The 15,286-nt window shown below is 46.2% G+C and overlaps 1 protein-coding gene across 1 annotated transcript in view; it reads right to left on the bottom strand.

Moving 5' to 3' along the window:
• Positions 1-879: 879 nt before the first annotated feature.
• Positions 880-15,286, bottom strand: part of LOC103268715 (phakinin) — a 34,364-nt gene continuing 19,957 nt past the window's right edge. Inside the window, exons 5-6 of the mRNA XM_021716712.1 lie at positions 1,903-2,034; positions 880-1,011 (exon numbers count right to left, since the gene is read on the bottom strand). Coding sequence (XP_021572387.1) covers positions 880-1,011; positions 1,903-2,034 — 264 coding nt within the window. The remainder of the gene's footprint in view (positions 1,012-1,902; positions 2,035-15,286) is intronic.

Raw genomic sequence — 15,286 nt, 5'->3', positions numbered from 1 at the left:
GGGAAAGAGGGGTGCATTGAGCGGAAAGCTTTCCTAGACCGAGTGGATCACAGGCAGTTTGAAATTGAGCGAGATCTCAGGCTGAGCAAAATGAAACCTTGATGCTATGGGCAAAATCAATAGAAGCTTAATCCTGTTTACAAGGTGAGCTTTTTGTGCATCTGTGAAATGTTTTCCAGTCTTTCTCATCGACTGTTTCCAAGTAATGTCTTTTTTTTCTACATTGAAGTTCTGTCTATGTATTTTGATCTCACATGGTTTCGGTCAGTTTACTTTTAAAAGTTTGTCCTTAAACAAATAAAGTAAAAGTTGATCCTTAAAAAAAAAGAAAAAGAAAATAGATCAAGATCAGTATCTGGTCTAGGCCTATTATTTGACTAGTAGGGTCTGAAAACTCCTCTGTAGCAGCGAGGATAGAGAAAAATGGTCATCTTGACTTTGTGAATCATTTTTTCCCAAGCTCCCTGGGTTTTCTCTCTTTGTTTATGTAAGAAAGTGCTTGTGTTGGTGAGTAGTCGTGGTTGACATTGGATCTGCAACACCAGAGATTGGGAAAAACCCTTCACGGAATCATGGTTGGAGCACCTGACTATAGTTTTTGCTGTCTTCTAGGTGAGTTCTCTACATGTCCTTGTTTTTTTCCTTAGAACCCAGCGGGGCATTTATGGGTACGCTGTCAAAGGTCCTATGTGTCTTCCTGCCCACCCCTAGAGTCCAAATCCAGCTTCCCTGCCTAAGTCCCTGACATTCTGGCAGAAAGAAAGGAGGCCTGTCGTCCTGGCAGTACATGAGTGCAAGTGACGATGGTCAGGCTATTTTTGCGGGCCTTGTAACTCTGGCCGCTCAGTGAAACGCATGGCACCAGCAGGCAGACTGAGCTCACAGGAGCCACTTATTCTGCAGGTCTCTGGAGATCCGAAGGGACGTTCTTGAATTGCTAAACCCTCCAGCAAGTAAACTAGTGGTCTTCTGGGACTTGTGGCCTTGAATCCCATTCTTGATCTGAGATGACTGAACACAGAGTTCGGTAGGCCTCAAGCACCATGCACGATTTGTACCCGGCTTCCAATGCGACCAGTGTCTATTGGTGAGAGGGCTGACAGTCTCTCCAGCTTGGCCATCTGAAGCTTACAGAAGCTCTGAGAGGCTGTGTGTTTACAGGTCGCTCTGACTGAGAATGGCAGGCAGGGGTGGATGAGCTTTCCACAGCTGAAAATGACACGAGGGTTTGTTACCTATCCTGGCTCCGTCTATGCCCCTTGCCTTAGCTGCAAGGCCCAGGGACAGACTGTGACCTACAAGTACCAGCAGGAGACAGAGGAAGCTGTCCTGGTCATGAGCACAGCCGGAATGCCACCAGTCTGAAGTCTTCTGCTTGAGGATGCAAATTCTTTTTCTGTTTGTCCTGACGGGACCATGGGGTCTAAGTGAGGTGACCAGGCTGGTGATATTGGGGTTACCGTACTAGTGGTTGGAATAGTAATTTTATATGATAATTAATCATAGATGACATTTGTTGACTGCTCACTCTATGACGTTTGTTGACTTCTCACTCTGTGCCAGGCACCGTGTTCAGGGCTTGGCATGCATTATCTAATTTAGCATCCTTATAACCTTCTGAGATAAATCCCATTATGATCCTATATGGTGGGAGCCATTTCCAAGGCGGTTGCAACCATCGTCTCCATTCACAGTGCAGCCTGGTAAGAGAGGTTTGGGTGGGCACTAGAGTGTCCATTGCCCTTGTGCTTCAGCCTCCATGATCCTTGGGAATCAGAGGACATTTCAGGCCTCAACACTCACATGCTGTGACCTAGGGATCCCCTGCCAACTAGGACCCACAGATACAAGTTTGACAGTTGGGAGTGAAAATTAACACAGGGGCGGCCTGGGCCCACTCACCAGGGCCCGCAGGGATTCTGTCTCGGCCTGGAGGCTCTGGACTTGGCAGGACGTGTTGTGCAGCTCCACCCTGAGGGCAGCGGCCAGCTTCTCCTCCTGGGTCTGTGCCACGTGGGCCACCTCCGCTTGTTGCTGTAGGAATTAGGTCTCAGTATGAGCAGCTGTGATCAAGAGACTGAGCGTCCTCCCTCCCCAGCCTTTGTCCTCAGCCTCCAAGAGAGGCACAACTGTCAGACATCAATACCTTCTTTTCACGCGTCCCCTGACCACAAACATCAAACGGAGTAACATTCAAAAGATTGTCTATTTTTTTTTTTTGTAGGATGATTTGAGTTCTTCTGGGTATATTCCCAATAGGGGAATTGCTGAGTCATATGGAAGGAACTCAAATCATTCTACAAAAAAAAATTATCTGCACACGTATGTTTGTAGCAGCTCTATTCACAATAGCAAAAACATGGAGCCAACCGTGTTGCCCTTCAAAGCTGGACTGGATAAGAAAAATGTGGTATATATATATACAATGGAATATTATGCAGCCATAAAGAAGGACAAATATATGAAATTTGCAGCAAATTGGATGGATTGGAGTCGATCAAACTCAGTGATTTATCACAGAAACAAAGAACTGAGTTCCGTATGTTCTCACTCATAAGGTGACCTTGAACAATTATAATGCTATGAGAGAGCGATTAGCAGTAGCGGAAAACTGTCAGGGGAGGGGGGTGGGACTGGCAGTTGGTGGAAACTGCTAGGGGAGGGAGGGGCATACCTCATCCACAAGGGTACCTGCATGATCAGTGTTTGTATACGTAACCCTGAATTGTACCTCACATCTTTATAATAAATAAATTTTTTTTTAAAAGAAAAGATTGCCTAAAGGCTGTATAGGAGAAAGTCTCTCTGTCTTCCTGTGTCCCAACTACCCAGGTTTCCTGTTTCTAATTTCTTATACCTCCTTTTAAAAATAGTTCATATATTTATAGATAAATATGTATCCCCTCTTTGCTTTGGTGCTTAATATATCTTAGAAATTATTGCACGTAACATAAAAAAATCAAGTATTTTTTTTTTTTTTTTTTTTTGAGTTGGAGTCTCACTCTGTCACCCAGGCTGGAGTGCAGTAGCATGGTCACGGCCACTGTGGCCTCAACCTGCTGGGCTCAAGCGATACTTCCGCCTCACCCTTCCAAGTAGCTGGAACTACAGGTGCACGCCACCACCCCCGGTTAATTTTTTGATTTATTGTAGAGACGAGGTCTTGCCAAGTTGCCCAGGCTAGTCTCGAATCCCTGGGCTCAGGCGATCCTCTCGCCTCTGTCTCCCAAAGTGCTGGGATTACAGGCATGAGTCACTGCGCCCGGCAAATACATTCTTTTTAACAGCTACACGGTATTGTCTTTTTTGAAGTGCTGTAATTAGAAGTCTCTGCTGATGAACACTTAGGTGGTTTCCAGTCTTCCCCTATTACAAACAGTGGTGCAAAGAGTAACCTTACATCACTCAGGCTGTGTCTTTGAGGGGTAATTCCAGTGGCAGAACTGCTGGCTTAAAAGGGTTTTATATTTGTAATTTTGGTGAATGTCACCAAACTGCCTTTCAAAAAACATGTAACCCCCTCAGGACACAGCTGTCCATACCTCCTCGAACAAAGTGGCTATTCAGCTTGCTTTCTGTCAATCTGATTATTCCTGTCTCCTTGTAAAAATCCCCCTTGATACAAAGGGAAGGTCTGTGTGTGTTTTTATTTATTTATTTTTTTTAGTCAGAGTCTCAGTCTCACTCTGTCGCCCAGACTGGAGTGCAGCAGCCAGGTCACAGCGATCCTTCAACTTCAGCCTTCCAAGTAGCTGGAAATATAGGTACCCGCCACCAAGTCTGGCTAATTTTTCTTGATTTATTATAGAGATGAGTTCTCGTGCAGTTGCCCAGACTGGTCTCTGAACCCCTGGGCTCAGGCATGCCTCTTGTCTCTGCCTCCCAAAGAGCAGGGATTACAGGTGTGAGCCACCATGCCCGGCAGGTCTGTGCTTTGAACCTTCTCTCCAGAACAAGATGGACAGATTCTGATTCCTCCTCACATATTCAAGGGAGCAGGTCATTGTTACCCCTCTTTACTGGGGAAAAGGCGAAAGATGAGAAATCATCCCTGTTTTCTTTGATGCCGTCTGAGGGAATGTCTCCTGACCAATGGTGTAGGAGAAGAAAACCCTACTTTCTAGGTCCCTGGCTTCCTGAATTAGCAGGAATGACCAACTTTGGAGGACCATTTTTGCCACATATGAATACTTATTTACTGAACAACACAAGAATAGTTCGGTCTAATGAACCGGCTAAGAACTCCCCCAGGCAAGAGGTTCCTGTCTCTGTGGTAGCTCTCTGATGCTTACTGTTGGAAGGCTTTACAGAACCACAGTTGCCACTGATGACTTGGGAGCAGCTACAGGAACACTTGCTGGGTGGCCTCATGGTGTGTGTCCCCGGCCACCATGCAGCCTCTCAGAGTCTCATTCCCTATTAACCGTCCAGTGACTGCCTTCTGGGTGCACCAGATGGCTTCCATCACAATATGTACATGGAACCCTTTAGAATCTCCAAAGCATGAAAACACTCTCTCTGTATATTTTCTTTTCTTTCTTTTTTTTTTGAGTTGGAGTCTCACTCCGTCGCCCAGGCTGGAGTGCAGTGGCCACCGGTGCTCCTGGCCACCGCAGTCTCCACCTGCTGGGCTCCGGTGATCCTTCCGCCTCCAGCCTTCCAAGTAGCTGGAACTACAGGTAAGTGCTACCATGCCCAGCTAATTTTTTGATTTATTGTAGAGATGAGGTCTCGCCAAGTTTCCCAGGCTGGTCTCGAACCTGTGGGCTTGGGGCAGTCCTCTCGCCTTGGCCTCCCAAAATGCTGGGATTATAGGCTTGAGCCACCGCACCCGGCCTGCATATTTTCTATATGTAAAAAGTAATGTAGCCAACAAATAAGTGTGTAAAAGCCACTGTGAATTAAATACTACTAGTTATGACCAGTACAGATTAGATACTCATTCTGTGCCAAGCACCATGCCAACAGCTTTGAGCCCATTATCTCATTTAACTTACACAATTCTGTGAAGTAGATGTCATTATTTTCCTCATTTACACGAGGAGGCACAGAGGCACAGAGAGATAGAGTTTCTTGCTCAAGATCAAATGGCACTACAGGCACGCACCATCATGCCCATTTATTTAGATACAATAAATCTAATTGTTTGATTTATTGTAGAGATGAGGTCTCACCAAGTTGCCCAGGCTGGTCTTGAACCCATGGACTCAGGCAATCCTCTCACCTCGGCCTCCCAAAGTGCTGAGATTATAGGCGTGAGCCACTGCGCCTGGCTATATGGTGTTCTTAACCATTATTTAATGTCACCTTCACTGATCCAATCAATTTAAGATCCCTAAAATTGGAAGGATCTTTCCCCAGATTTAGGCATATCACTCTGAAGCAGCCTCATTATCTTCTGAGTTCTCCTTGTGACCAGGACCCTAATGTTTCTCCTCTTTTGGAGGCTGGGATCCTGGCTAGATGGGCTGTGTCTGAGGGTGGGAGGCAGAAGAGGGGGTGTCCTGGTACGCAAGTGGAGTCAGGCATTGTACCTCCACAGAAGGGCCAAGGATCGGGATGAACCAGGGCTAAAACAGCTCATGGGAGCTATTGTCACATTTTCAGGAATTTTGTAAGCTGGTTGTTAAACCCAGCCATCATTAAAAATTAAATGATGACGGCATACAATTAAATAACTTCCATTAAAATGGCAGCAAACACTTAAAACACATCACTTATCAATTATTATCTTTTGAGGTTATTTATATCCACGGTATCTATGTGGTGGGAATAACATATCATGGTGTGCTAGCGGGTGTCTCTTCTCAATGCTGCACCCATTAGTTAGTCTGCAATCAGTTGTAACGAGGGCATTTAATTTACACCATGGAAATTGGCATGCACTACAAATTGTGGATTGATTTATGATGTTGTTAATTATTTAGGCATAATAAAGAGGCACAGAAAATGTTAATAATGCAGATTAAACATAAAAGCGTGCCACATCTGTAGCTATTATATTGTAAATGGTATAAAAAGAAAAGGAAATCATCTTTTAATAATTGAAAACTATTGCTGGATTCAGCAAAGAAGTTACTAACATCATCGATGAATGAACTCATTCAAGTAAACAAAAATATCAACCAACATTCATGTTGGAACTATTCTTATTCATCAATAATGTAACTTTTCACTTCATTGGAAGTTAGTAGTCAAACATGTTTGTAGTCTAATTTTGTGACACTATTGTTGATGATAGAATTTTATTTTATTTTATTTTATTTTAGTTGGAGTCTCACTCTGTCGCCCAGACTGGAATGCAGTGGCACGCTCCCGGCCACTGCAGCCTCGACCTGCTGGGCTCTGGCGATCCTTCCGCCTCAGCCTCCCAAGGAGCTGGAACTACAGGTGCCCGCTACCAAGCCCAGCTAATTCTGGATTTATTGTAGAGATGAGGTCTCACCAAGTTGTCCAGGGAGGTGGGTCTCAAACCTGTGTGCTCAGGCAATCAATTCGCCACGGCCTCTCAAAGTGTTGGGATTACAGGCTGAGCCACCGAGCCTGGCTGATGATAGAATTTTCAAACGGATGATGGGTTTTGCAGAAGTAGCAAGTCTCACTGAAATTATAGGTGTAATTGAGATAGCAAAGTATGTTATCTTAAAATATATGTTATATCTAAAGAGTACATAAAAAGTGCTGGCCACGGTGGCTCACGCCTGTGATTCCAGTGCTTTGAGAGGCTAGGGAAGGAGAATTGCTTGAGAATAGGAGTTTGAAACCAGCCTGAGGAAAAAATGAGATCCTGTCTCACATAAATTAAAAACAAAACAAAACAAAAAAACTTAACTAGATGTGATGGTATGCTCCTGTAGTCCCAGTTACTCAGGATACCGAGGCAGGAGGATCCCCTGAGCCTAGGAGTTTGAGGCTGCAGTGAGTTATGGTTGTACCAGTGCCCTCCACCCTGGGTGACAGAGTAAGACTCTGTCTCAAAATATTTATTTATTTGTTTGTTTATTTATTTAGAATCGGAGTCTCACTCTGTCTCCCACGCTGGAGTGCAGTGGCACGCTCCCAGCCACCATAGCCTCGACCTGCTGGGTTCAGGCGATCCTTCCGCTTCAGTCTTCCAAGTAGCTGGAACTCCAGGCATGCACCACCACCCCTGGCTAATTTTACTTATTTATTTATTTATTTATTATAGAGACAACGTCTCGCCAGGCTGGTCTCAAAACTATGGGCTCAGGAGATCCTCTTGCCTCCGCCTCCCAAAGTGCTGGAATGACAGGCGTGAGCCACCATGCCTGGCCCCAGATATTTTTTAAAAAATTGAATCATATAAAGAAAACATAACAGAAATCATTACACTACCCTTCTGTGGTACCAGGTATTTGACACATCTATCCATATGCATACACTTCCCCAGAGGGAAGTTGTGCTTATTTGCCATCCACAGGAAGGCAGTGGGAACTGAACCTCATGGAGAGCAAACTTCAGAGCCTGAGTGGACGGGTCTAGCATCAAGCCACGGCAGTAGCCACAGTCATCCACAACCTCTGTCCCTCTTGGCTCAGACAGCGGTGGCTCTAGTGGGACTTACTGGCCTTGGAGGGATGAAACCCCACGTCGTCATAGTTTAACTAGCAAAAATACTGCTTCCACTTGTTTTTCCAACAGTCTTGGACCACCGGCATGTTTTTTTTTAAACACAATCTGAGTACTAATTTATGCCATTTTCATTTAAACCGATTCACTTTTTATCTGTAAATACATGTGTTTAACATGGAAACTGCGGATTATTCTCAAACTTTAGCCTGAATCAGCCTCATCTGGAGATCTTGTGAAAATGTAGGTTCTGAGGTAGAGGAGCCCGAATGTAGCCCAAGAATCTGCGTTTCCAGCTCCCAGGTGATGCCTGGTCCGGGAAAGCAAAGTTCTAGATTGCTACAGATACTAATAAACCAGTATCACTTGCTGTGGATCAAAGATAACTGAAAAATTCATAGTTATAACAAACCAATGTTATTAAATTCTAGCTGCCACGGCCTGCCACGCTGCCAAGTCCTGAGGCCTGCTTTCTCTTCGTTCAAAAGGGAGTTGAGTAAGGACAGTGTAGATGTTAAAAACCTGCCCGCACCAAACAGAGACTTTCTTCTAGTTTAAGATAGAGAAGGCCAGGTGCAGAGGCTCACGCCTGCCACCTGCACTTTGGAAGGTGGAGGCAAGCGGACTGCCCAAGCCCAGGGGTTTGAGACCAACCTGGGCAACTTGGCAAGACCTCATCTCTACAACAAATCAAAAAATTAGCCGGGTGTGGTGGCACACACCTGTCGTTCCAGCTACTTGGAAGGCTGAGGTGGAAGGATCACCTGAGCCCAGCAGGTCGAGGCTGCGGTGGCCGGGAGCGGCCACTGCCCTCCCGTCTGGGTGACGGAGTGAGACTCCAACTCAAAAAAAAAAAAATCAAAAAAATTAACTGGGCATGGTGGCACACACCTGTCGTTCCAGCTCCTTGGGAGAAGACTGAGGCAGAAGGATTGCCTGAACCTAGCAGGTGGAAACTGTGAGGGCCGTGAGCACATCACTGCGCTCCAGTTTGGGCAACAGAGTGAAACACCAGCTCAAAAAAAAAAAAAAAAAAAAAGATGGAGAAAGAAAAATATTTTAACTTGATTAATACGAGTTTCAATGCTATTTAATCTTCTCAGATCATCTGATCACAAGAGACACTTGCCAGTTAATTGCTTTCACTCCCATAAAAGTATTACACATCCCTCTCCAATGGCTTTTTTTGGATTTATGCTTTCTGATCATGACAATAACTCCATTTCTGTTTCCATTTCGACCCAAGGCCTGCCGATTCCTTCTCCCAGGGCAAATAGTAGGTGTGTGACCCTAGGCCCTGAGCGCAGGAAGGCAAGACTGCGTTCTGCTGTGCAGTGCAGATGCCAGGGCGGATCACGAGATCCCGATAGACGGGTCCCTGGGCTTTGACCCCGGCTCGGTGGCTTCGCGAATGCGCAGGAGCTGAGCCGCCCGGGTTGGCGCTCCGGCTACGTTCCTGGGGCAGGCGAGCGGGTCGACATTTTGAAACATGATCAAGATCTTCACATTTCAAAAACCTGAAGTTCGCATGTCACTGCCCGTGAAGGAAGCCTGCGAGAGGGGCAGGTGCTTCTGAGAAGTCACAACTGAGGATTGAGAGCCTGACCACCGCTGGAGATTCAGGGGGGCTGGGGAGGAAAAAGAGAGCCACCCCCCACTTGGCTGATTCCCACTGCCACTCCCCAGTCACCCTGGGCGACGGCCCGGGGTCAGGGGCAATGCCCCCTTGCAGGTGAGGTGAGGGAGGGCCCATATCTAGGAGGAGGCAGCGTGGAGAGCTGGTGATGGTACGTTCCCAGCCGATCGAGTCTCTGGGCCACCTGCCTGTGTGCCGGTTTGGGCAAGACACTCGAGCTCTCTGGTTTTTGCAACTGGTGAACAACTTTGTAACAGCATCGTTCTGCTGTAGAGTGCAGCCACCCGCCTTGGCTCTTAAGCACCTCTCAGATTTCACTGAACCCATGCTAACTTCCTTGTGTTCACTGTCTTGGAGAAAGGGGAAACAACGGCCCCCTGGGGTCACTGGGGTTTCCCATCTGGTATCATAAAAGAATCTTATCCACAAGGAAGGCACCAACCATTGACTTGGAAAGATACTGATAGAAGCCTGGCATAGTCTTTAGTCCCTAGGACAATGGCCTCTCCAACCTCACATTCCACAAGATCTTTTTTTTTTTTTCTTTAGACAATCTTACTCTGCTACTCAGGCTGGAGTGGAGTGGTGCGATCTCCGCTCACTGCAGCCTCTACCCTCTGGGCTCAGGCGATCCTTCCACCTCAGCCTCCCGAGTAGCTGGGACTACAGGCTTGCACCACCAAACCCAGCTCTTTTTTTGTAGAGATAAGGTCTCACCATGCTGCCCAGGCTGATCTCGAACTTCTGGGCTCACGCAGTCCCCTGACCTCAGCCTCTCAAAGTTCAGCCGGCAGTTAAGAGGTCAGTTCTGGAATCGGAATGTGTGGTCTGATTCCCAGCTCTGCCACTTTCTCAGTGTGTTTTTAGTGGAGTTACTAACCGCTCTGTGCCTCGGTTTCCCTCTCTGTAAAGTGGATAAAATCACAACACCTATCTCACGTTGGGAAGGGTATAAGGGAACGTACCTGTCAGGTGCGTCAAACGGTGTCTGGTGTTTGGTAAGTGCCCTGCAGACGTCTTGCAGGTCCTGCGTCAGGCCGGGAAGGGCAGCTTTCCCCTCCATGTCTTGCCTCCCACCTGGACTGTGGACGCCTTGTGTTCAGGAGCAACTGTGCTCACTCCCTTCCCCACCCGCCACCCCCAGGACCTCAAATGACTTAGAACACACTCAGCACCTTTACGGAAGGTCTGCAAGGCACGTGCTGGGGACTTGAGAAGCAGGGAAAGGTTACCAGGAATGAAATTAGGTCACACTTTCTCTTCACTAGGGAGGTCAGCTATTGAGGATAACAGTTATAAGTCATTTTACAGTCACGTAGTATCATATGTTACTTAGCTAAGGGTAGCTTTGACAGGCAGCACACACCCTTGACCTCCCCCAGCCAGACGCAGGATTAATTTGGGAGAAGGCTGGGTGCCTTCCAGTCCGCCCTAGTGCCATGGCTTCTCCTTAGTGGAACGAAAAAGAAGTGCCCGCCTCCCTGGGTGAATAGTGGCCTGACTGGGACGGGCCAGGCTTCTCCTTAACTCTACACAAGACCTGCCCGGCTGTTGGATCTACTCTTTGGGGTGTAGGGCCAGTTCCCAGCCCACCCCAGGTGCCAAAGAAAACACAGAGAGTCCACGGACCACGTGAGCTTGCCACCCGTGGTTGTAAGACGAAGGACAGACTGAGAACTGGAAGCCATTTTTCATCTTGTTCTTAAATCCTAATACAAAAATGAGAAAGTAGAGGCTATGTTTTGGAGAAATGCATACTTTAGGTAAAAATTAACTTTGCCTCCTTTGTCCTTTCAGAAACACAGACTTCCCAATGCCAGAGGTATCTCATAGAAGCAATCAAGATTGTCTAGAGTAAAGGGAATTTACAAGGCCTAAGACATTATGCATTGGGCAAGGATTGCAGAAGTCACAAAACTTGCAATTATAAAAGTTATGCAGATCACAGGACTTGTGACCATTTAGGGAGGAGCCGGTGGGGAATCCATCTTCCAGTGGATGGGCGCTATCTACAGAGAAGCCAAAGATCCCCCAAAGCTACCCATTGGGAATGCATATGAGATAAGGGAAGTGCACTCTCCATTAGCTCTAAGGAATGTTGTTTGGGAAGGTACAGGAGCACGGAATCCTTATTACACCCTTCTCTAGGGGCTGTGATAATATGGACAGACATTAATGGGTCTCTGTGTCACAGGGTCTCCAAGACATTCGCAGGTGGTCGATAAGGAAGTCACGGCAGTCACGGCTACCTGATTGCAACATCTCCAAGGAAAAGGATTTAAGCTGGGACTCGGGGGGCTACAGGGTCACACTCATCTAGAGTGTAGGCCTGCTTCCTGTCTGTGGGAAGTAAATGTTTCTTTTTTTATTTTTATTTTTTTTGAGTTGGAGGCTCACTCTGTTGCCCAGACTGGAGTGCAGTGGCCGCTCCCGGCCACCGCAGCCTCGACCTGCTGGGCTCTGGCGATCCTTCTGCCTCAGCCTTCCAAGTAACTGGAACTACAGGTGCGCGCTACCATGCCCGGCTAGTTTTTTTGATTTATTGCAGAGATGAGGTCTCGCCAAGTTGCCCAGGCGGGTCTCGAACCCTCGGGCTCAGGCAATCCACTCACCTCAGCCTCCCAAAGTTGCAGGATTACAGGCTGAGCCACCAAGCCTGGCGTAAACGTTTCTTAAATAAGTCTTTTCTTCTTTTGGCTCTTTGTGTATTGCAATTCTTTGCATTACTTGGATCTTTGGGTTATCGCACACACCTCCGGCATCCCGGCTCCGGCAGTGCCGCGCCTCCCCTCGCCTCTCCATCTGCACCTCCACCCTTCCCCTTATTCATACCCTAACAGTAGGTAAGCACCCTTTTGATAAAACCAGCGGGAGAAGCTTGGCAGTGAGTCTAATTCTAAAGAGGAAAATAGATCTTTCTTCTTACAGTAATTGCTGGGGAAGTCTAAGTTACAGTGTTTCTGTTCTGTTTTATGGAGATCATCCTGTTCCCAAGGAAACATGGCTCCACTCCTCTTCTTTGTCTCATTCCAGGAGACTGATGCGAAATATGAACCTCGGTGTCTCAGCGGTTTGGGTTGTTTATGCTTTGCAAAGTAGGGTTCCTATGCTTCTGTGGGAAAGATCTATTAAAAAGTGCCTCAGGTACGCTTTGAGATCAGTAGAATCAGGGAGCCAGAGATGGGCCCTTGACGTCAAAGACCTCGTGTCCACGATATCAAGGCAAGGCCTTGCATCTGGTTTGTGCTTGCCAAGTGGATTCTGAATGAATGCATGAGGGGAGAGCGGGTAAGAAGGTTGCAGTGAACACAGGTGTCACTGATATCTCAGAGAATGGACTAACTTCTTGAACATACAAAAAACTACTAAAAATATCATGCAGGAATAAAAAGTTCAAGACCTAATAAGAACGGGCAAAAGATATGATCTGTACAGATACGTATGAAATCCAGCATGCAAAAGCGTTCCAATTTCCTCACAATATGAGAATGCAAACAGAACTACACTGAAAAGTCATTTTTTCCTAGAATACTGGCAAAGACGACAAAGTGTCAGAACCTGGAGTATTGGTGAGGATATGGGAAAATGGACACTCTTAAAGGTTTCGACAGGAATGTAAATTGTTGCAACCTCTGTAGAGAATAATTTGGCAATACTCATCAAAGTTGCCATTGCACATACTTTTCAGGCTGGCAATTCCACGCCTCGGAATTTATCCAACAGATACATTTCTATAGTTAGAAATGAGGGATAAACAAAATTATTGACTATACCATAATCTTATTTGTAATAGCAAAAGGTTAGAAGCCACTCTCAATGCCCAACAGTGAGGACTGGGCTAAACAAATTCTGAGGCAACTTTTTCTATAAAGTTTTAACTATTTAGATATTCTAAATGTTTTATATTTAAATGTAAAATATTCTAGGCTTTACAGACCATAAGGTCTCTGTTGCAACTATTGAACTCTTCTAGTTTAGCCCAAATGCATCCATTGATGATATATAAATGATTGAGCATACTGTGTTCCAATAAAACTTTATTTGCAAAAACAAGCAGTGGGCCAGATTGGCTTGTGGGCCAGAGGTTGCTGCCCCCTGTGTTATAATACCATGCAACTATAAAGCAGTATGTTCTGAATACTACTATTTGTGTAAAAAGACAGAAAATATATACATATCTCCTTGTATATTCATAAAATGTCTCTGAAAAGACACACAAGAAAAAGGGTAGCACTGATGGACAGCACAGAAAACGCTAGGTGGCGGGGAAATTGATCAGATGGCACTTTTCATTGTAGATCATTATGTACATTTTGAGTTTTGAACCAGGTGAATATATTATCTGTTACATGAAAGTAAATTTTTAAAAAAAGCCAAGTGGGACCCTTTTACAGAGCTCCCTCTGTGATATATGAAGATATGCTCGGTGAGTTTCCTTCAGTCCTTGCTATGAGCACACCCAGGACATAATCATGGTATATTCCACTAAAGAGTCATCACTGACTATAGCCAGTTCATAGGGACCTCTAGATTACAGCTGCTGACGGGATCCTGTTTTTCTGTTCTCCCTAAAGGGAACGTTCCCAGTTGGCTAACACAGCAACTTCACCACAGGCCTGCTTGCTGTCTAGGGTTAGAGTAGCAGAGACTCATTTTAACCTGATTTTGTCCATCTTAGAAATTACTGACTCTTTTTGGTAAGAGCAAGCACAGAAAAGGCATAGACAGAGCAGCCTGTAAAAAATATTTGCCTTTACAGGGAAAGTTGTTGTTTGTGAAGATGGACGACATACGGACATCCAAGATTTCTAGTTCCTCATGGGTCAACCTAGAGCTATATGGTTCAGTATGGTAGTCAGTGGTCATACGTAGCCACTTAAATACAAATGAAATCAAATGAGGTAAAACTACAAATTCAATTTCTCAGGTACATTTCAAGTGTCGTGTAACCCTTTGTGGCCAGCAACTACCATCCTGGACTGCTGTGTAGACCATAAAATATTTCCATCGCCAGGCTCGGTGGCTCAGCCTGTAATCCCAAGCCTTGGGAGGCTGAGGTGAGCAGATTGCCTGAGCCCACGGGTTCGGGACCTGCCTGGGCAACTTGGCGAGACTTCATCTCTACAATAAATCAAAAAATCAGCCAGGTGTGGTAGTGCGCGCCTGTAGTTCCAGCTACTTGGAAGGCTGAGGCGGAAGGATCGCCGGAGGCCAGCAGGTTGAGGCTGCGGTGGCCGGGAGCGGCCACTGCACTCCAGTCTGGATGACAGAGTGAGACTCCGACTCAAAAAAAAAAAAAAATTTCCATCGTTGCAGGTATTTCTATTAGATGGCTCTGCTCTGGCAACCTCAAGGTTTCTTCCAGCTCCAAGACTGTCAACAGCCAGGAACCTCACAGTCCATTTCAATCTGTTCCCCTCTCTTCATTCTGAATAGTTTTCACAGTCTGTCATCCTGACTGTTGAGGGCATGATGGTTACAGCTCAGAGTTCCTGATTAGAGATGCCTCAAACTGACCCAAGGCAAGTGCAAACCTCCTGTCAGAGCAGATCGCGGGGAATAAGCTGTTTGCGATGATGCTCCTAATGCTGGGGAATATTAACACATTCGCCGTCAGCTGATTTTTCACTTTCCTCATACTGAGAGTAGGTGGAAATTAAAAAAATCTGAAGCCGGTGGCTGCAAACTTTGGTCGTTAAGCACAAGTGAAATGGTCGTTTCAAGCCTTTTAGTACTGTAAGAAAGGGATCGGCAATAGTGGGAAACTGCTGGGGTGGGGGGAGGGAGGGGCGGGGTGCCCATCTCATCAGCAAGGGTACTTGCATAATGAACATTTGTATACCTAACCCTGAATTGTACCCCACATCTTTAAAATTAAAAATAAGCCGGGCTCGGTGGCTCAGCCTGTAATCCCACACTTCGGGAGGCTGAGGCGAGTGGATGGCCTGAGCCCGCGGGTTCGAGACCCGCCTGGGCAACTTGGCGAGCCCTCATCTCTACAATAAATCAAAAATCAGCCGGGCATGGTAGCGCATGCCTGTAATTCTGGCTACTCGGAAG

Source organism: Carlito syrichta, unplaced genomic scaffold (assembly GCF_000164805.1).
Source record: "Carlito syrichta isolate Samal-C Ts95f unplaced genomic scaffold, Tarsius_syrichta-2.0.1 Scaffold308875, whole genome shotgun sequence".
NCBI classification, from domain to species: Eukaryota; Metazoa; Chordata; class Mammalia; order Primates; family Tarsiidae; genus Carlito; species Carlito syrichta.
The sequence above is the reverse complement of the archived record's forward strand: the minus strand, read 5'-3'. Positions and strand labels throughout refer to the sequence as shown.